The 23,745-nt window shown below is 41.9% G+C and overlaps 1 protein-coding gene across 1 annotated transcript in view; it reads right to left on the bottom strand.

Annotated features, from left to right (window-relative positions):
* LOC124802639 (PHAF1 protein CG7083) overlaps window positions 1–23,745 on the bottom strand; it is a 141,873-nt gene that overhangs the window by 40,951 nt on the left and 77,177 nt on the right. The window contains exons 9-10 of the mRNA XM_047263541.1: window positions 7,343–7,442; window positions 7,085–7,231 (exon numbers count right to left, since the gene is read on the bottom strand). Coding sequence (XP_047119497.1) covers window positions 7,085–7,231; window positions 7,343–7,442 — 247 coding nt within the window. The remainder of the gene's footprint in view (window positions 1–7,084; window positions 7,232–7,342; window positions 7,443–23,745) is intronic.

Below are 23,745 nucleotides of genomic sequence, written 5' to 3'. Positions count from 1 at the left end.
GGAAACATAGTAGGTGAATATGGATTGGGGGACAGAAATGAAAGAGGAAGCCGCCTGGTAGAATTTTGCACAGAGCACAACATAATCATAACTAACACTTGGTTTAAGAATCATGAAAGAAGGTTATATACATGGAAGAACCCTGGAGATACTAAAAGGTATCAGATAGATTATATAATGGTAAGACAGACATTTAGGAACCAGATTTTAAATTGTAAGACATTTCCAGGGGCAGATGTGGACTCTGACCACAATCTATTGGTTATGACCTGTAGATTAAAACTGAAGAAACTGCAAAAAGGTGGGAATTTAAGGAGATGGGATCTGGATAAACTAAAAGAACCAGAGGTTGTACAGAGATTCAGGGAGAGCATAAGGGAGCAATTGACAGGAATGGGGGAAATAAATACTGTAGAAGAAGAATGGGTAGCTTTGAGGGATGAAGTAGTGAAGGCAGCAGAGGAACAAGTAGGTAAAAAGACGAGGGCTAGTAGAAATCCTTGGGTAGCAGAAGAAATATTGAATTTAATTGATGAAAGGAGAAAATATAAAAATGCAGTAAATGAAGCAGGCAAAAAGGAATACAAACATCTCGAAAATGAGATCGACAGGAAGTGCAAAATGGCTAAGCAGGGATGGCTAGAGGACAAATGTAAGGATGTAGAGGCCTATCTCACTAGGGGTTAGATAGATACCGCCTACAGGAAAATTAAAGAGACCTTTGGAGATAAGAGAACGACTTGTATGAATATCAAGAGCTCAGATGGAAACCCAGTTCTAAGCAAAGAAGGGAAAGCAGAAAGGTGGAAGGAGTATATAGAGGGTCTATACAAGGGCGATGTACTTGAGGACAATATTATGGAAATGGAAGAGGATGTAGATGAAGATGAAATGGGAGATATGATACTGCGTGAAGAGTATGACAGAGCACTGAAAGACCTGAGTCGAAACAAGGCTCCCGGAGTAGACAATATTCCATTGGAACTACTGACGGCCATGGGAGAGCCAGTCCTGACAAAACTCTACCATCTGGTGAGCAAGATGTATGAAACAGGCGAAATACCCTCAGACTTCAAGAAGAATATAATAATTCCAATCCCAAAGAAAGCAGGTGTTGACAGATGTGAAAATTACCGAACTATCAGCTTAATAAGTCACAGCTGCCAAATGCTAACACGAATTCTTTACAGACGAATGGAAAAACTAGTAGAAGCCAAACTCGGGGAAGATCAGTTTGGATTCCGTAGAAACACTGGAACACGTGAGGCAATACTGACCTTACGACTTATCTTAGAAGAAAGATTAAGGAAAGGCAAACCTACGTTTCTAGCATTTGTAGACTTACAGAAAGCTTTTGACAATGTTGACTGGAATACTCTCTTTCAAATTCTAAAGGTGGCAGGGGTAAAATACAGGGAGCGAAAGGCTATTTACAATTTGTACAGAAACCAGATGGCAGTTATAAGAGTCGAGGGACATGAAAGGGCAGCAGTGGTTGGGAAAGGAGTGAGACAGGGTTGTAGCCTCTCCCCGATGTTGTTCAATGTGTATATTGAGCAAGCAGTAAAGGAAACAAAAGAAAAATTCAGAGTAGGTATTAAAATTCATGGAGAAGAATTAAAAACTTTGAGGTTCGCCGATGACATTGTAATTCTGTCAGAGACAGCAAAGGACTTGGAAGAGCAGTTGAATGGAATGGACAGTGTCTTGAAAGGAGGATATAAGATGAACATCAACAAAAGCAAAACAAGGATAATGGAATGTAGTCTATTTAAGTCGGGTGATACTGAGGGAATTAGATTAGGAAATGAGGCACTTAAAGTAGTAAAGGAGTTTTGCTATTTGGGGAGCAAAATAACTGATGATGGTCGAAGTAGAGAGGATATAAAATGTAGGCTGGCAATGGCAAGGAAAGCGTTTCTGAAGAAGAGGAATTTGTTAACATCCAGTATTGATTTAAGTGTCAGGAAGTCATTTCTGAAAGTATTCGTATGGAGTGTAGCCATGTATGGAAGTGAAACATGGACGATAAATAGTTTGGACAAGAAGAAAATAGAAGCTTTGGAAATGTGGTGCTACAGAAGAATGCTGAAGATTAGATGGGTAGATCACATAACTAATGAGGAAGAATTGAATAGGATTGGGGAGAAGAGAAGTTTGTGGCACAACTTGACCAGAAGAAGGGATCGGTTGGTAGGACATGTTCTGAGGCATCAAGGGATCACCAATTTAGTATTGGAGGGCAGCGTGGAGGGTAAAAATCGTAGAGGGAGACCAAGAGATGAATACACTAAGCAGATTCAGAAGGATGTAGGTTGCAGTAGGTACTGGGAGATGAAAAAGCTTGCACAGGATAGAGTAGCATGGAGAGCTGCATCAAACCAGTCTCAGGACTGAAGACCACAACAACAACAACTTGAAGTCTGAGGGTATTTCGCCTGTCTCATACATCTTGCTCACCAGATGGTAAAGTTTTGTCAGGACTGGCTCTCCCAAGGCTGTCAGTAGTTCTAATTGAATGTTGCCTACTCCGGGGGCCTTGTTTCGACTCAGGTCTTTCAGTGCTCTGTCAAACTCTTCACGCAGTATCATATCTCCCATTTCATCTTCATCTACATCCTCTTCCATTTCCATAATATTGCCCTCAAGTACCTCGCCCTTGTATAGACCCTCTATATACTCCTTCCACCTTGCTGCTTTCCCTTCTTTGCTTAGAACTGGGTTTCCATCTGAGCTCTTGATATTCATACAAGTGTCTCTCTTTTCTCCAAAGGTCTCTTTAATTTTCCTGTAGGCAGTATCTATCTTACCCCTAGTGAGATAAGCCTCTACATCCTTACATTTGTCCTGTAGCCATGCCTGCTTAGCCATTTTGCACTTCCTGTCGATCTCATTTTTGAGATGTTTGTATTCCTTTTTGCCTGCTTCATTTACTGCATTTTTATATTTTCTCCTTTCATCAATTAAATTCAGTGTATCTTCTGTTACCCAAGGATTTCTACTAGCCCTAGTCTTTTTACCTATTTGATCCTCTACTGCCTTCACTACTTCATCCCTCAGAGGTACCCATTCTTCTTCTACAGTATTTCTTTCCCCCATTCCTGTCAACTGTTCCCTTATGCTGTCCCTGAAATTCTGTACAACCTCTGGTTTAGTCAGTTTATTCAGGTCCCATCTCCTTAAATTCCCACCTTTTTGCAATTTCTTCAGTTTTAATCTACAGTTCATAACCAATAGATTGTGGTCAGAGTCCACATCTGCCCCTGGAAATGTCTTACAATTTAAAACCTGGTTCCTAAATCTCTGTCTTACCATTATATAATCTATCTGATACCTTTTAGTATCTCCAAGATTCTTCCATGTATACAACCTTCTTTTATGATTCTTGAACCAAGTGTTAGCTATGATTAAGTTATTCTCTGTGCAAAATTCTACCAGACGGCTTTCTCTTTCATTTCTTACCCCCAATCCATATTCACCTACTATGTTTCCTTCTCTCCCTTTTCCTACTCTCGAATTCCAGTCACCCAAGACTATTAAATTTTTGTCTCCCTTCACTACCTGAATAATTTCTTTTATCACATCATAAATTTCTTCAATTTCTTCGTCATCTGCAGAGCTCGTTGGCGTATAAACTTGTACTACTGTAGTAGGCATGGGCTTCGTGTCTACCAGTTACACTAATGCGACCATAATCTATGTTTGGCATCAACGTGCAATAACCACTCACAGATAGTGGGTGGCAGCACTAGACATGGATTGTATACAAAGAATGCCGAGGGGAAAAGCTGAAACAGGGTAATTTATCTGACATCCAAATGGGGATGGTCATTAACCATAACATATTTATTATTACTATTATTATTATGCACTGTTCACATACTATGCATATTGCAATGCTGATTCATTAAGGTTGTCTCATAATGTGTAAGAGATGTAAGGCAAAAGAAACAAATAATGTAACGAAGACTCATATTATGGCATTTCATCCAAGATCTAATATCGATTATCATACACTAAATGAAACTCTATTGGTACAATTCCTACATTATCTGGTGGATAGCAAGCTAGATATTAACAAAAAGCTGAAATAATCAAAAATATTTTTTCAGTACAAGTGAGCAATAAGAATACTATATAAAATAGCTGCACACACATTTGTTCGGTCTTTATCAAAGACTTTTGTATTCTTACACTTATTTCCCATTATATTTACTGTTAATGATATTTCGTAGTAATAATACATTAATTTAGTTGAACTTCATCATTTTCTTCATGTGGATACCACAGTCATATATCTGTCACAGGACATTTTGAAGTTTTCCACCTCTGCTGTTTTTCGTAAGTATTAAATTTATAGTATCTTTCACGATTGGCCAATTTCAGCCTTCCAGGCCATTTTCAATTGCAGTAGGTGTCGATGTGTTGAAATCTCAGATTGTCTATACCCACCAGTTAATAATAGGATAACTGTACAACACATCAATGCCTTCTGCACTTGAAAATAGCCTGCAAGGCTGAAATCGGCCAGTCGTGAAAGATATAATAAATTTAATACCTATGAAAGACAGGTGAGGTGCAAAACTTCAAAATGTCCTATAACTCAGCTTTGGTTCATACACTTACAATGGAAGCAACAAAAATAGATTTCCCAGAGACAATGTCCCCTTGCTTTGAGTTCCTAGTAGAATTCTGTATTCTGGTGCGAACATTTTTTAACAAGTCCCCATCACGCATAAAGCAAAAAAGTGAACCCTACAAATTCAAAAGCAAAGCAAATACATTTCTTAATGGCTACAGTTACAAATTAAGTTGTCACCATCATTAAAGCACTGAAGATTTTTTTTTTTTTTGTTACAGACCATTATCACTGCAAAGGTAAGTAACTATTACTCTTTGATAATTATTACTGCACTCACTTTATTATTAATCTAGCAGCAGCAGTACAGAATACTTATTTAATGTAACTGAGAAAACAGCAGCATTTTACAAGTTTGAGCCTACTTGCCAATTTTACGAAGTTAAATTTAGTCTCTAAGTGCAAAGACTATATGACAGTGTAGTGACAGTTTTCAACGAATAAAGCATACAGATTGAGCTCGTACCAACTGCTGCTCTGCATTTAAGAAACACTTTGGCTTTTTTCACATTTCCAAAGGCTCTCTTTCACGATGAGATGTATGGAACATGATAAATGAATTGATTCAGGCCACTTTAAAATTGTGCAATCAACTGAGACTCAAACTTGGATCCTAAACTGTGGAAGTTTGACTATGAGGTTAATATATATTGTCACGTATGTGTCCCACTCTGGTATTTGGCTTTGTGGAAGATGAATGCCACCAGAGGTTATGGACCTAGGATGGCTGTCAGAGGGCAGAGTCTCAGTGTAACATTGCGCTCACAGCATGAGTGCACCACTTGTCTCACTGTACGAATACGCTGGCCAATGGTGTTCTTTGCAGCCAATATAAATATGGCCACCCAGCAAATGGTCGGCGAGTTCTGTACTTGTGTCTGATATTGTCAATTACTATCATGACTATACTTCGGACTACTGGATAACAACCTTGCTTCGTCAGATTGTCTCTCTCTTTGCTCTTGACCTGTTGACACATCTCTACAGCTAAGGTTTTCACTTTGTACTTCATTGTTCACATAGGTTGATTTGGTCCTGAAACTGTCTGTGTCCTGTCCACCACCAATCAGCTGTGTTCAGCTTGGCTCCTGCTAGGTGTCATGTTCTCTTCCACAGGTGGCTCTAAGTGTTTCTCTCCTGGATTCTGATACAAGTGCTGATACCTGGCTACTAGCAGATATAGCATTGGGAATAAGGAAAACAAAAGTTGTTCGGTAGCATGGACACTAAACTGATTTGCCTGCTGGAGTAACAGCAGCAGCTATGCAACAGCAGCAGCTTCAGATAGACTTGTTATAAAAGTCGCTTCAGGTTCAGGCAGACAGATTCCGAGCAAATGAGGAAGCTTTGCTCCAGATCTCAGCACCCTCTGCAGAAAATGTATCCATTCGTCCTCCACCTTTCAGAGATGCTGCAGAGGACTGGGACACATATTTGCATCGAGTCAAATAACATTTCACGCTGTTTCAAGTCATGGGTGATTCACTACAGTGATCGTTATTTCTGTCTTGGGAGTCATTGGGCACAATTTTCCATCTCCACAAAGTAGCACCTCTGTCTGAGAACGTCGTGCTCTTCTTTTAGGAGATATACTCACTGTGGACTAATTATTATTCACTGATATATCATGTGGTTGTTTCCAGGCTTGAGTTTCACCAATATTGTAAAGAGCCTTGAGAATCATATTGCTCCTGGGTCACTGAATTGCAATGTCTCAGCTGCAAACGCTGTTTCACTTGCTCCAATCAAGAGTGCAAGGCTTCTTACGCAGACTCCTTGATTTAGGATGTTGTGGTTCAGCTGGGAGCTGACCCTGAGGCTTGCACAGTAGTGGTGAAACTGAATAATCTATCACTGGAGGACTTCTTGTGCATCGTCCACTTGGTCGAGATGCGCAGGCTGCTAGCAAATGACTGAAGGCAAGGCCATAAGTCATGGCAGTGAACATGCCACCACATGTTCCACACCCATGCAGCAAATGTACGGTGACTATCAAGTTGCAGCAACATTGTGAGTCATCATTGTCCGATGACTCTATGGCGTCCAACTATCTGGTCACTCCTCACTGATGGTCACAGGGACTACTCCCTTCATGCCCACAGTATTTTTCTGCTGACTCCCAAACAGACTGAACTGCTGTGGGTCCTTCACACACAGTGGCAATGAGGGGCATCCCTACCTAGTGTGTAAAAGTTGCAGGGGCTCATAAGAGCAGGGAATGTGAATGAGCATGTGTTTGAAAATCAATGCCTTTAAAAAAAAAAGGTAGTTTAAGACAATCATGTATGTGATTAATACATTGTGATATTTTTCACTGTGAAAAATGTATGATAAGTGTAAAATTGAGACATCCCAAACCATAGCGAGAAGTCATTAGTACAATACATGGAACATGCAATTAAAGAAACCAAACCAAATATGCTGACTCTGGGCTAAAAATAATACCTCAAAGATGATGTCCTGGTACCCGTAGCAAAATGTTGAGCCAAAAGGATTGGTCGTGTTTGTTGAACTTGCCCTGTTCAGAACCACAGGTCGCTCACTTGGTTTAAGCTGCTCTGATATTGTGTCCCATTTAGTGTACGCAGATATCTGTAGACACAGAAAGGAAATTACTATTGATGACATTGAAATAAAAAATTTATGCTTTACATTGAAGCTGTTCCTTGCATAAATAGTGTCATTCATAAAACTATGTCTGACCGTTACTGGGATTGGAGACACATCTATTAGCTGCCTGCTTCCTTCAGACCCATGCCTTGAATCTGGTGGCAATGTCAGGTGAAATTCACAGCGATGATACCTGTACAGTGAAACAATGTGGCTCAGACACAGGAATTTCCTGATTAACGTTTATTATAAAACTGGGCTTCACAGTTAAAATAGATGAGGTGGGTCTCAATTATTGTCTACTCCATGCAAATTAATTAAACAAATAGAACTAATCATTTCAGCTTACTAAATAAATTAGTTTTAGGACCAAAGACTAATAAAATATTTTGTTACCATGTATTTGTTTATCCCGTATGCATTCCTACGCCATCGATCCAAATGTGATGAAACTTTGGTGAGTCATCGTGCATATGCCCATGAAGGTTTCTGAATTAGTACATCCATTTTATGATACGTGGCATGTGAGTTATTTCAACAAATGAGTGTATTTCATATGGTTTATCAGCAGTTTGTGTGTTTTCGGAATATAAGAGCACACACATGACATTATTGGATTGAACCAAACACAAACATCAACATTTCAGTTCATATATTAACATTACAGGAGGAGTTTATTGCAAAACTCCAACTACCAACTGACATTAGATAATAGATATCACAAACATGCTCTCTTCTTTCTCCAAGTGGATTTGCAACAGTTATTACACAGCATCATTTTTTCTGTCAAATCATTTATGCCAGCTAATCTACAAACAACTGGTCAATCTATGCATTAAGCATAAAAGACAAAGGCAACATGAGCTTCAGGAACAGACAAGCAACAGGAAGCAAAACTGGAAATCATTTGAGTACAAAATGCTTGAGCCTGCTCATCTGAAAGAGATAAGAAACAGGAAGAAAGGATGGAATCCATTTGAGTATGCAGTGCTAGATCTAGATGAACACCGTACACTGATTTACATACATCTTGCTGCAGTCCATTACCATGCTAATAATGTTTACAGTCTTCACTCACATGTGGTTATTGGAAAAAAATGGATGAATTATGTATGTATTGCAGTGCCCTCAAATTTAAGATTGAAACAACAGAAATGGGCTGTGCGGGTGGAACAGTGAAATTTCCACAATTACTTTCACTATCTGAACCATTATGAATGTTGATATTAGGTGACAAGCCAATCAAAACATTTACTGGCAAACAATGCACATACAGAACAAATTTTTTCTCTGAAACAGAGTGTGCACTAATAGGAAACTTCCTGGCAGATTAAAACTGTTTGCGAGGTCAGAACTTGGACCTGGGACTTTTGTCTTTCGCAGGCAAGTGGTCTACCGATTAAGCTGCCCAAGCAGGACTCGTCACCTACACACGTAGTTTTACTTCTGCCAATACCTCATCTCCTACCTTCTCAACTTCAGACAAGTTCTCCTGCATATCTTGCAGAGCTATCTCACCTGGAATAAAGGATATTGTGGTGTGAAAATTTACTCTGGAAACATGCCCCAGCCTGTGGCTATGCCACGTCTCCACGATATCCTTTCTTCAAGGTGTGCTAGACCCATAAAGTATGAAAGAGAATTTCCATGAAGTTTGGAATGTAGGAGATGAGGTACTGGTAGAAGAGAAGCTGGGAGGGTGGGTCATGAATTGTGCAGTCAGTAGAGCACTTGACCAGGAAAAGCAAAGGGCTTTGGTTCAAGTGCCAGTCTGTTACACAGTTTAATCTGGCAGGAAGTTTTGTTTGGAAACACAATTCAATTTCCACGTGAAATTTTTCACTGCAACAAATGTTGTGAATTACACGGCATTCAAAGTGCAGAGGCCAATTTATCACCATGCGAGTTAGTCAGATCACAAACTTTTCCAATTTATTTCATGGGGACCACTGCTGAACAAATAAATCAACATAGTCAGTTCAATATTTAGACTGTACGAGAATGTTGCTGTATTAAAAACTTGATACTATCAACACAACAAATTAATTCGATTGTTGAACTAATGCCAGCTGATGACTACAGAGTTACAATTACAACAGGCAAATCACCTGCCAGTCAAGACAAAAGACAGTACAATGTACCAACAACTTACGAAGTGGCGATTATTATAGATGGTGATGAGTTTAACTGGCATGCCATAATTCTTCATTGCACGAATGGTGATATTCAGTGAGTCTCAGATACTCAATGCTCATACGAAATGTGAGACAGTAATATCTGGCTTTATTCTGGCTTGAAGAAGGGGGATATTATTTCAACATCAAATTTGAAAATGATGAAAACGGATGAACAAGAAAGTCAGTCCCGTAAGTAACCTATTCATATCAACTGATGTTTTATGAAAACACTGAAAATCACATACTGAAACATCGACAATTATTCCATCCATAGCTGTGTTGATGCAAATGCAAAAATTGAAACTGAACAACTACTCTACATTTGATTAAATCAAACCAAGTTGCGTTCTTAAGAGTACATTCTTTTATGTGATGCAGGTGCTAATGATAGCAATGTGAATCCTAATGAACTGGAAAAATTGGTTAAACTACAGCCAATATTTATAAGTCCCTTGCACATGCCATGCAAGAAGCATTGATGTATGTTCACATATATGAGCACCTAGATCTTTTTATTACATCCACATACAATCCTACAAGGGATGAAATAAAAGAACTTCTGTTAACTGGAGAATCATCATTGGATTGTCACAATATTTCCACATGCGGGTTCAAACAAAAGTTGAAATCTTTAATGGGTTTCTTTGTCGAGTATCGTGTTTCTGGTTCAAAAATGGCTCTGAGCACTATGGGACTCAACATCTTAGGTCATAAGTCCCCTAGAACTTAGAACTACTTAAACCTAACTAACCTAAGGACATCACACACATCCATGCCCGAGGCAGGATTCGAACCTGCGACCGTAACAGTCCCGCGGTTCCGGACTGCAGCGCCAGAACTGCACGGCCACCGCGGCCGGCTTCGTGTTTCTGGAGAAGCACACTGTTGGACATACTCCACGGAATGGCAAGGGATAGCACTGCCACATGCACACATTATATTTGGTTGATCGAAAAAGTGACACCATATGAAATTGATAAAGTCACTCCAGTAGAGGTACCAGATGTTGACACTAAGCCAGATTGATTTGAAGTCATCAACTAAAACTTGATTCATGGCCCATTTGGCTTACTTAATAACAGTTCACTATACTTGTCTAATAGGTGTTGTAGTCGTTGTTGTGATCCTCAGACCAAAGACTGGTTTGATGTCGCTCTCCATGCTACCCTATCCCATGCAAGCCTCATCAGCTCCGAATAACTAATACAACCTGCATCTTTCTTAATCTGCTTGCTGAATTCATCTATTCATCTTCCTCTACTCATGCTTCCCTCCAGTACTAAACTGCTAATCCCTTGATGTCTCAGAATGTTTCCCATCAACCAATCCCTTCTCCTAGTCAGTCTGCATCACAGATTTCTTTTGTACCCAATTTTGTTCAGTACCTCCTCGTTAATTACATGATCTACCCATCTAATCTTCAGCGTTCTTTTGTGGCAACACATTTCAAAAGCTTCTATTCTCTTCTTGTCTAAGCTGTTTATCATCCATGTTTCACTTCCATACATGCATACACTCCACACAAATGCTTTCAGGAAAACTTCCTGACACTTAATTTTATACTTCTCTTCTTCAGAAAAACTTTTCTAAGACGTTGCAAGTCAACAATTTACACACACTCTACTTCATACATCATCAGTTATTTTGCAACCCAAATAGCAAAACTCATCTACTACTTTAAGTGATCCATTTCCTAATATAATTCCCACAGTATCACCTGATTTAATGTGACTACATTCTCTTACCCTTGTTTTGTTTTTGTTTATGTTCATCTTATATCTCCCTTACAAGGCGCTGTCCATTCCATTCAACTGCTCTTCCAAGCCCTTTGCTGTCTCTGACAGAATTAGAGTGCCATCAGCAAACCTCAAAGTTTTTATTTCTTCTTCCAGACCCTTTGCTCCTACTGCAGATTTTTCTTCGGTTTCCTTTATAGCTTGATCAATGTACAGACTGAATAACATCAGCAATAGGCTACAACCATATCTCACTCCCTTCTCAACCACTGCTTCACTTTCATGCCCCTCAACTCTTATAACTGCTGTGTGGCTTTTGTACAAGTTGTAAATAGCCTTTTTCTCCCTGGATTTTATCTCTGCTATCTTCAGAATTTCGAAGAAAGTACTCTAGTCAAGACTGTCAAAAGCATTCTCTAAGTTGACAAATGCTATAAAAAAAGTTGTAGTGTCAGTACTGCCTTTTTGTGTTCCTACATTTCTCCAGAATCCAAACTGATCTTCCCTGAGGTCAGGTTCTACCAGTTTTTCCGTTCTTCTGCAAATAATTCATACCAGTATTTTGCAACCATGGCTTATTAAACTGATAGCTTGATAATATTCACAACTGTCAGCATCTGCTTTCTTTGAAATTGGAATTATTATATTCTTCTTGAAGTCTGGGGTATTTTGCTTGTCTCTTACATCTTGCATACCAGATGGAAGAATCTCACTAGGCTATCAGCAGCTTTTAACAGAATGTTGTTTACTCCCAGGGCCTTGTTTCAATTTAGGTCTTTCAGTGCTCTGTCAAATTATTCTCGCAGTATTATATTTCCCATCTCATCTGGGCTATTTCATCTTCATCTATGTCCTCTTGCTTTTTATAATACTGGCCTCAAGCACATCTCCATGGTATAGACCATCTATATACTCCTTCCACCTTTCAGCTTTCCCTTCTTTGCTAAAGACTGGTTTTCCATCTGTGCTTTTGATATTCATGCAGCTGTTTCTCTTTCTTCAAAGGCTTCTTTAATTTTACTGTAGGTGATATCTACCTTTCCCTAGTGATATATGCTTCTAAACCCTTACATTTGTCCTCTAGCCATTCCTGCTTAGGCAATTTGCACTTCCTGTCAATCTCATTTTTTAGACATTTGTATCTCCTTTTGCCTTCTTCATTTACTGCATTTTTATATTTTCTCCTTTCATCAATTAAATTCAATATCTCTAGCATTACATAAGGATTTTTACTTGGCCTCATCTTTTTACCCAATTGATTCTCTGCTGCCTTCCCCATTTCATCTCTTAAAGATACCCATTCATCTTTTACTGCATACCTTTCCCCTATTTTAGTCATCCATTGCCTAATGCTGCCTCTGAAACTTTCAACAACCTCTGATTCTTTCAACTTATCTAGATCCCATCTCCTTAATTTCCTACTTTTTTAATAATTTTTCACTTTTCATCCACAGTTCATAACCAATAAATTGTAGTCAGGATCCGTTTCTGGCTCTGAACACGTCTTACCATTTAAAATCTGGTTCCTAAATCTCTGTCTTACCATTATATAATCAATCTGAAAGCTTCCGGTGCCTCCATTCTCTTCCACGTATACAACCTTCTCCCATGATTCTTAATTCAAGTATTGGCGATGATTAAATTATGCTCTGAGCAAATTTCTTACAGGTGGCTTCCTCTTTCATTCCTTTCCCCCAGTCCATATTTACCTACTACTTCTCCTACTATTGAATTACCATGACTATTAAATTTTCACCACCCTTAACTATCTGAATAATATCTTTTATCTCAACATACATTTCTTCAATCTCTTCATCATTCACAGAACTAGTTGATACACAAACTTGTGCTACTGTAATGGTGCTGTGGGCTTCATTTCTATCTTGGCATTCACTACACTGTTCATAGTAACTTATCCACATTTCTATTTTATTATTTATTATTAAACCTATTCCTGCATGACCCTGTTTGATTTGTATTTATAACCCTGTATTCAAACAATGGAAAATCCAGGATGAAATGTAAAAATACGACACACACACACACACACACACACACACACACACACACACACACACGAAAACCATCTTGCACACACGTCTGCAGTCCCAGAGAACTGAAACCACACTGTGAGCAGCAGCACCAGTGCATGATGGGAGTGGCGACTGGGTGGGGGTAAGGAGGAGGCTGGGGTGGGGAGGGGGAGGGATAGTATGGTGGGAGTGGTGGACAGTGAAGTGTTGCAGTTTAGATGGAGGGCAGGAGAGAAGGTGCAGAGGGGGGAGGGGTTAAGTAACGGAAAGGAGAGAAATAAAAAGAAATTAAAAGACTGTGTGTGGTGGTGAAATGACGGCTGTGTAGTTTTGGAATGGGAATAGGGTGGGGGCTGGGTGGGTGAGGACGGTGACTAACGAGAAGGTTGAGGGCAGGAGGGTTACGGAAAGTAGGATGTATTGCAGGTAAAGATCTCATCTGCCCAATTCAGAAAATCTGGTGTTGGTGGGAAGGATCCATACGGCAAAAGCTGTGAAGCAGTCATTGAGATGAGGGATGTCATGTTTGACAGCGTGTTCAGCAACAGTGTGGTCCACTTGTTTTTTGGCCACAGTTTGTCAGTGGCCATTCATGTGGACAGACAGCTTGTTGGTTCTTATGCCTACATAGAATGCAACACATTGGTTGCAGCTGAACTTGTAAATCACATGACTGGTTTCACAGGTAGCCCTTCTTTTGATGGGTAAGGTGATGTTAGTGACCGGACTGGAGTAGGTGGTGGTAGGAGGATGTATGGGACAGGTCTTGCATCTAGGTCTATTACAGGGGTATAAGCCATGAGGTAATGGATTGGGAGCAGGGGTTGTGTAAGGATGGATGAGTATATTGTGTTGGTTCGGTGGATGGCGAATACCATAGTAGGAGGTGTGGGAAGGATAGTGGGCAGGACATTTCTCATTTCAGGGCACAATGCAAGGTAATCAAAACCCTGGCGGAGAATGTAACTCAGTTGTTCCAGTCCCGGATGGTACTGAGTTACGAGGGCAATACTCCTCTGTGGCCGGGCTGTAGGACTTTGGGAAGTGGTGGGAGACTGGAAAGATAAGGCACGGGAGATTCGTTTTTGTACAAGGATGGGAAGATAATTACGGTCAGTGAAGGCTTCAGTGAGACCCTCGGTATTTTTTGAGAGGGACTGCTCATCACTGCAGATGCGACAACCACAGATGGCTAGGCTGTACGGAAGGGACTTCTTGGTATGGAATGAGTAGCAGCTGTCGAAGTGAAGGTATTGGTGGTTGTTAATATGTTTGATATGGACTGAGGTACTGATGTAGTAGTAGTAGTTGTTGTTGTTGTTGTTGTTGTTGTTGTTGTTCTGGAGGAATGTGAATAAGGTGTCCTCACCTTCAATCCGTATAGCAAACATGCCATCATTGAATCTGAACCAGGTGAGGGGTTTAGGATTCTGGGTTTTTAGGAAGGATTCCTCTAGATGGCGCGTGAATAGATTAGCATAGTATGGTGCAATGCAGGTGCCCATAGCATTATCGCAGATTTGTTTGTAAGTAATGCCTTCAAAGGAGAAGTAATTGTGGGTGAGGATATAGTTGGTCATGGAGACTAGGAAGGAGGTTGTTGGTTTGGAATCCATAGGGCATCTTGAAAGGTAGTGTTCGATAGCAGTAAGGCCATGGGAATTAGGAATGTTAGTGTACAGTGAGGTGACGTCAATAGTAACAAGCAGGGCACTGTGTGATAAAGTGACAGGAACTGTGGAGAGTCTGTTGAGGAAATGGTTGGTATCTCTTATATAGGAGGATAGGTTCCGAGTAATAGGTTGACGGTGTTGGTCTACGAGAGCAGAGATTCTCCCAGTGGGGGCACAGTAACCGGCCACAATGGGGCGTCCTGGGGGGTTGAGTTTATGGACTTTAGGAAGCATGTAGAAGGTGGGAGTGCGGGGAGTGGTCAGTGTAAGTAGAGAGATGGACTCTGGGGAGAGGTTCTGGGATGGGCCTAAGGCTTTGAGTAGTGATTGGAGATCCTGCTGGATTACTGGAATGGGATCACTGTGGCATGGTTTGTAGGTGGAAGTATCTGACAGCTGATGGAGTCCTTCTGCCACGTAATCTTAGCGGTTCAAAACAACGGTGCTGGAGCCTTTGTCTGCAGGTAAGATTATAAGGTCGGGATCACTTTTTAGATGGTGGACTGCAGGATCTCCCATCACTAATCAAATCCTTAGGCCTATCCCAGAAGACTCTTCCAGTGACTGACTACATTATGACTGAGGTACTTACCCCACTAGTGAACTGAAGTTTACATCAGGACATGAGTTCGCTGGTCAGTAGAAGGATCTAATTATAATTTTATGCCCACCCTGATACTTGAGTTTTGCTCAAACAATCTTGCATACAGCTTCAACTTCTATCTCGGTAGATTTGAGTTTCTCATCTATTGCAACAAATATACCACTTCCATTTCCCGTTAGCCTACCCTTTTCATAGACGATTAAATTTTCCCCAAAATTCTCACTGCTGTCAACTTCAGAAATCAACCAGCTTTTTGTACATGGTATTATGTGAGCTTCACTACCTTTTTGGTGTGCTCTTTGTTGCAAATGTTTTGGGGCAGTGAACCACTAAGATTTTAATACTCTCATCTGCAGGGGGGGGGGGGGGGGGGCATTTTCTTAGATCTTACACTGATACTTCTGGGTCTCCTACAGTTATTTTTTTATCTGGACAAGTGGAGAGTCACCTAATCTGAAAAATCCTTGTGTGTACCCCACACACAGACAGCTACCTGGTTAGCAGCCTCTGATGTGCAATGCACACCTAAGCCATTCAGGGGGTCTTTACTCTTCTCCAAACTATGGTGCAAGCCTAAGGAAGTCAGAGCCTAGCTTGTCACAGAACCTTGACAGCCTCTGGTTCACACCTTCTGGTTCAAGCCTTCCACTTGACTCAGAACCAGGGGAGAATAATCTATTCTGGGGACAAAGCTGCAGGTTGTGAGCTTCATTGAAATCCATTAGCAAGGCTGTGTTTTCTACCTTCTTGGCCAGTCTCCGAAACGAGTGAATTATGATATCACATCCTAGATGACAGGCATTGTTTATCCCAATATGTGGTACAATGTGCACTTTGCTACATGCTGTTCCCTCAATGCTTGTTGCAACAGGCTCTTCAACATACTGAATGAATGTGCACGTTTGATCTAGTGGGCACCCAACAGAGAGGTCATCAGTGCCCTTACATTTATGAAAATAAACGAATGTGGAGATGAACTAAAATTTTTGTGTATAAATGCACTCGAAATGACCACACAGTCACTCTGCATCACATGTACTAAAATCAATTATGAGGGAAGAGACTTAATCAAGAAATTAAAACACAAAGAAAATAAAACAGAAAAGAACTAAAAGAAAAGCACAAGGAAATGTGACGGGCTGACCACTAACAAAAAACTAGGATGAGCCAGCCACCCTTCGACACGTTAAGATCATCTCCCTAAAATCTTGTTAAAAACGTTGGACAATTAACAAAACTTTAAAACCCTAACCACATTCATTTAATCATTACATAAAATAGAAAGCAGATCCGCTGGCAAATCCACTGCAGTCTGCTGTTCGGCATATAAAATGCGGTCCAATAAAATGTAGCACACTGATCTGTATGCCACAAGCACCACACATTGGAGCGTCCTCTCACCAGGTAAGAATCCACGTGTCACGGGGCTGTTGTCTATGTGAAGATGAGTAAGGACTGGGTCCCACCGACGTGGCTGGAAGGAAGTACTCCATGGTTGAGTTGTGGGCTTGATGACATGGAGCTTGTCATCAGTTACTGCCAGTCACTCGTCTTCCCATTGACACATGACCTTGTACTTCAACAGCAAGGCGATAGCATGCAGGGGGATAGCACACCGAAATACCAGAGGATCATGACACGCCTTCTTGGCTGCTCGATCCACCCTTTCATTCCCCGGAATTCCAATGTGCCCAGGTACCCAGCAGAAAGACATCTCCTTCCCAGTCATTGTAGTTGTAGGAGGGCATCCTGGATATTCTGGGTTGCTGTATATGCTGGGTACAAACACTGAAGAGAGTAAAGGGGGCTCAGAGAATCTGAGAATACGAGAAATCTAACACCGAGAGAACATCTCATCTGCTCCAGTTCTGCGTCGAAGATGGTAAATTCTGGAGGCAGTCTGACCTCAAGGACATGATCTGGGAAAACGACAGAGCAACCAACAGAGGCCCCCTGCTTAGACCCATCCATAAAAATAACTGCAAGGTCGTGGCAATCAGATAAAATGTCACAGAATATTGCATTAAAAATGGAAGTAGGTGTGCTATCTCTCCTGTACCGCACCAAATCTAAAATCACTCTAGGTCTCTCCAGTAACAAGGGAGGCAGAAGGTTAAAACCCTGGATTTGGGGTCGTATTGGCTCCACACCGAGTGACTCCAGCACAAGCTGCACGCAGATCCCAAATGGCATCGTGGCTCGTGGACGGCTGGAAAGAAGGCGTTCCAGAGGTGGATGAGCAACAATACGGTGTGCAGGTCAAGTTTGAGCTGCAAGGAACTTACACGCCTGACACGCCATGAGGAGATGGCACCAGGTGTAAGTGGCGGTTCCTCCGCCTCAGCACAGATGCTAGGTATGGGACTGGTCCGATAAGCACATGTGGCCAGCCATATCCCCTCATGATGGACAGTGTCAATGATATGCAAGTAAGAGGGCCTCACTGAGCCACACCCCGTGCAAACGTAATCCCTCGTGAACAGAGATGCATCCTGTCCGCTCCCCAAGACCTGTGGCTGCAGCACTTGATGATGTTCAGTGCCTTCAGGGTTCTGGCTATCAGATCTCACAGGTGTGGTAACCACGACGACTGGGAGTAAAAAATGAGGACCAGAAACCACACTATGTAGGATGGTGTCCCCCATATTCAAGGCAGGCAAATTAGAAAGACAATGAGAATGATTAAAATGAACACACGCACACTTATCTGCAGAAAACTGAAGACCCGTCTTTTTGGTCCACTCTCTAACTGCTGCACTTTAAGCTGCAACTGACGGCTCGCCGTTGCAACACTGGAGAAGGAACAGAAAACATCAAAATCATCTACAAATAAGGAGCACTGTGCAGGGCTCTTTGCCATAGATGTGACACTGTTGATGGCTATGGAAAGGAGGGTAGCACTTAAAACACTAGACTGAGGAACACCATCCTCCTACTCAAATCAAGCAGACAGTGTGTTGCCAACTTGGGTCCTAAAAAACCGCTGAGACAGGAAAGACTGTATGAAGATGGGGAGGTGGCCACGAAAGCTTGACTGATTCAGTTGTGTGAGAGTACAGTGTCTCCAAGTAGTATAGTATGCCTTATTATATTGAAGAACATGCCGACACAGTGATGTTTGCAGAGGAAAGCCTGCTGAATAGCTGCTTCTAGGAGAGTCAGATTGTTGACAGTGGACCGAAATCTTAGGAATCCACACAGACAGCAGCTAAGGAGTCGCCTGGTCTCTGACAACCAGATCAGACGATGGTTAACCATTTGCTCCAGGGTCTTTCCTATACAGCTTGTTATGTCAATACTCCAATATCTATTGGGACATGTACAGTCCTTTCCTGGTTTGAGGAGAGGGATCAGAATGTCCTCCCTTCATGAGTTGGGGAAGTTGCCTGTCTGCCATATTAGGTTGAAAAATTTGAGGATGATTTCCTTTGATGTCGCTGACAAATGTCTAAGCCTGCAGTACTGGATTTGGTTGTGACTGGGTGCAGTGTCACGAATCTCAGTCAGTGCCGATTTGAGCTCCTACATGGAGAAAGGGGAGTTGTACGCCTCAGAACTGTTGGACCTGAAGTCCAACTTTTCCCTATCTACAGTCACACGATAGCGAAGAAATACTGGATCCTGGCCTGCATTGGCACTAGTTTGTGCAAAATGTTCGACCAGTGTCTGAGCAATGTCTCTGGGTGTTGTCTGGAGGCACCCCTGTTTCAGCACTGCTGCTATCGGTAAACAGCTGTGTTTACCAGAAATCCTCTGGATGGCTTCCCATACTTTTTTAGAAGAAGCAGAATGATTGATGGAGTCCAGGAATGCTTGCCATGACCTTTTCTTACTTTCCCTAATGACGTGTCGAGTCTTGGCCCTTGTGTCTCGAAAGGCCCTACGGTTATCTGCTGTCGGTCGGCATTTAAAATGTCTAAGGGACGCACTACTTTCCGAGATCGCGGAAAGGCACTCATCTGTCCACCAAGGTACCAGTCGCGTCCTAAGATGATCTGAGGACTGTGGGATGGAGAGGTAAGAGGCACGATGGATCACTCGTGTGATGTGGTCCACCCATCCTTGGACGCTGTCGCAGTGTTCGAACACAGCCAGCTGGCTGAAACACGTCTAATTGGCCCCACTGACCATCCATTTTAGGGGCTTATTTCAGGTGGTGAGCCATTTAATAGGTAAAGGTGGATTGGGAAGTGGTCACTGAAATGAAGGTCGTCAATGACCTACCACTGAACAGAGTCAGCGAGGGCGGGAGAACAGAAAGAGAGTTCGATGGCTGAGAATGACCCAGTAGCAGTAGAGAAATGTGTGAGTACCCATGTTCAGTGCACACAGCTCGTGAGACATCATGAGGCCTCCAAGACCCAACCCCTAGGGCAAGTATTGGTCGAGCCCCAAAGGACATGATGGGCATTGAAGTCTCCCAGGAGGAGGAATGATCGCGAGAGTTGTGTGATAAGATCTGTTAGAGCCTCAGAGCCCAGTGCATCTTGTGGAGGTAAATACAGTAAGCAAACAGTGATCCTTTGACATACATGAATTTGAACTGCAACTGCTTGCAGGTCAGTAGCCAAGGGGTGCGCATTAGTGACAAAAACTGCAACACCTTCTTTGGCCCTTCCCCCAAAGGTCATCCTTGCGATATAGTGTGTATCCCTGTAGTACAGGGACACGTGCATCTTTAAAATGTGTTTTCTTGTAAACAAAAGCATAAGGGACGTGCCTGTGCTAGGAGTTTCTGTTCCTCCACATGAGCCCTGAACCCATTCATGTTCCACTGTAGCATGGAAGCCATGTCATCAGTGTTGTTTTAGTTTACCCCTATTTTTGCACTGAGGAGGTGAAGCACTTTAAGAGTGAGGGGGAGTGGTGGGACTGCCTGGATAAAAGGCATGTAACTCCATGACATCCTCCTCAACAGTAGTCACACAGGAAAGAACGACGTCTGACAATGTGTGGGGCAGCTTTTGACCTGAATGTTGTGCCTTTCCCTGCACCCTGTCCCTTTGAGGATGGGGAGGGGGGGGGGGGGGTGGGTGAAGGGGACACTGAGAGGCATACTTCTTTTCTTGTACCTTCTGGATGCTCACTGCAGAACTGTTGTTGGTCTTTCCTGGTGCACCTGCCTGAATTGCTTTGTCCTTATTCTTTTTCCCTTGTCATGTACACGTGCAGGTACAGGTACAGGTGCTTGTGGGGGATACAGGCACACTAGGCATCGTCTGTGTCTAAGCGTCCACCTTGGGGATAGGTTTTTGCACGTGGAAGAATGTAAGGTGGCAAACATAGGGGGTTTCAGCACCTTATATTGTTTTTGGCTTCAGCACAGGGGATCCACTTGGTCACTTTCAGTCCTGTATTTTGCATTCTTCCGCAAAAACAGGGCAGTCTAGACTCCAGACTGGATGGTTCCCAGAGCAGCTGATGCAGATCGCCAGAAACGGGCAGTCAGTCCCAGTGTCATGAGCGGCTTTTCTGAAATTATTGCAGATCGCTTCACCTCCACAATTCATGGTTGTATGGCCAAAATGCTGTCATTTATAGCACCACATAGGGTTTGGAATGTAAGGCCAAACATTGAGTCGAAGGAACGCTGCCATAAGATGTTCAGGTAGTGTCGGAGAACTGAATGTGAGAATGGAAGTGGCAGTCTTTTCAGTTGCTCAATTATTCCTGTGCGTTCGTTGCTCCACATCGACTACTCCCTGGGATGCCCATTCTTGCTTCAATTCTGCTATGTCCATGTCCATGGTATCTTGGCATGTGACAACGCCCTTACTGGAGTTGAAAGAGGTTTGCATCTCAACAATGATATCATCATCACCCAGTTTCTGCAATTTCTTAAGAAGGTCTACCTGCTTTGACCTGTTTTATAGATTTTAATGTTCCAGCAAGGCCTTCCAAACCCTTATGGATAAAAAGGGGGACACATTTTCAAATAACCCCTCCTTCCTCTTTATCACCTGGAACACATTGTTATTCATGACTCCATGAGCCCTGTTACTGCAGTCGAAAATATTCTTATTGTCGGGAGGACTAGCCCCTTTCATTCTTTTGGATGAATGGGTGTGAATACTCCCAGGCAGCGCACCCTTGCCACTGTGAGGAGGAGAAGATGATTTCGAGGGTTCCATCTCGGTCCCAGGAGCAGCGAGGGAAATAAGGGTCCACTCACACAGAGCCCCGTGTGCCTGAGTAAGCCTTATACAACTGAGATGCGGCAGGTAGCCCAGAGTCTGGCCGCTAACGACTGTTCCACCTCAACAGCAATGTATCTCTCAGCGTGCTGCACACATTGAGATTGAGAGGTTTTTTTATATAGGTGTGTCCCATCCTTGCAATCCGGGCGGTCAAGTCAAGATCCCCATTCACTGAGACACACAAAGTTCCACCGCCGTGCCACACGTTGGTTGCTGAAGCATGCCCAGAGCTTATGACGATGGGGGATTGGTGGTGCATACCAGTCCCCAGCTCAGGAACCCCAGGGTCAGCAAGTCCATACCCAGCAAATCAAACTGAATGATTACCCCTGGGCATACATACTGAATGTACAGCTTGTTCCTTCCCTTCACTGCCATTTCCTTAAGAGACTGCATATATCTGAACTACCAAAGATTAATTTACCACTACCCTTTTGCATTTGCCTCCCCTTGACACAGGACTCAGCATTTTCCCCAAAAGGTGAAGTGAGTATCACTTGTTCAGTTTTGTTTTCAGTGGAAGACAGGACCTTGAACTTGTTGGTTACAGAGGGTGGGCATAGCACCCCGAGTTCTCCCTGGTTCCTATCTCCCCTTCACTCCCCTTCACAGGACACCTAGACCTACCATTTGCACATCACTCTCAGTCAAGACAACAAGCAGTGATAGATCATGTATTTTCTGCAGGAGGACAGTATCCACAGGAGAGGGTATTACTTGCAATATCTCTCAAACTCTTGGGTGCCCACCCAACACACTCATTCGCAGCAGCTTCCAATTGCTTGATAGCAGTTACAGCGATTCCCAGCTGCTTATAAACAGCAACTAGCTTATCTTATGTTCAAGAACAGCATACATAGCAAGGTTGCATGGTGTCAGGTGCAATATTTTACAGAATAGTAAAAAGTAACTTTAAACTAAGGTTGCTGATTATCTTTTGATTTATGGGTCCAATGAGCTACAAATATTATCAGCAGTCTTTTAGAGCTGAAGTGAGTAACAGTCAGAGCAAGATACATATTATGACAACAGAAAGAACTTGGTACATAATTTACTGCTGGAAACAATACACACTCCTACTAAAACAGAAAACTAATTTGACACAGTATGTTAGTTATCTGTGGTAACTGCAAATCATAAACGCCAATTTACTGCAAAATGTGTTATGCACAGCATCCACAACTTACGAAAATTCTTGAAAATATATGTTTGCAAGCTCCCATAAATTCTCAAAAATGTACCTTCTTCACACACACACACATATATATATATATATATACACAAGGTGTTTATAAATGAATATTGAGGTTTTAACATGTTATAATATTAATTACATTAAACTTACAGTTATAAATTATATGTCAAATGAAAGAGCAACTCAAACAGTTTTACCAAGAAACTTATAAATGTTCAATGTGAGCACCGTTTGTCACACAGCACACATCAAGTCTATAGCTGAGTTCTTCGCAAACGACAATGACAGAGCTTGCTTTGCATGGCCTCCATGTTCACCCGATCTAACGCCATGCAATTTTTTCCTTTGGGGCTTCATCAAGGATTGTGTGAACATGCATCCGCTACCAGCAGACCTCCCTGAATAAAGAAACCAGATTGAAGCAGCTGTTGCTACAATCACTGAAGACACACTTATCAACGTTTAGGAAGAACTCAGATACAGACGTGATGTGTGCCATGTTATAAATGGTGCTCACACTGCACATTTATTAGGTTCTTGGTAAAACTGTTTGAGTTGCTCTTTCATTTGACATATCATTTATAACTTTAAGTTTAATATAATAAATATTATAAAGCATTAAAACCCTGATATTCATTTATAAACACCCTGTACAATGAAATTAAGGAATGGTTGGTTTTGAGGAGTATACCATGGCCAAAAGCTTCTTCAAAGTATAAATTAAGGTTACAATTGACAATACAGCAAACGTTTTTCATGGTACTCACAAATATTCGAAAAAACACAATATATCACGATATACAAAAATACTGACACAATCAAGATTATGTGAAGAGGACACAAACAGTAGAATGTTAGAATCCAGAATTTCAAACTGGACT

This window comes from Schistocerca piceifrons, chromosome 6 (genome assembly GCF_021461385.2).
Source record: "Schistocerca piceifrons isolate TAMUIC-IGC-003096 chromosome 6, iqSchPice1.1, whole genome shotgun sequence".
Classification (NCBI taxonomy): domain Eukaryota; kingdom Metazoa; phylum Arthropoda; class Insecta; order Orthoptera; family Acrididae; genus Schistocerca; species Schistocerca piceifrons.
The sequence above is the reverse complement of the archived record's forward strand: the minus strand, read 5'-3'. Positions and strand labels throughout refer to the sequence as shown.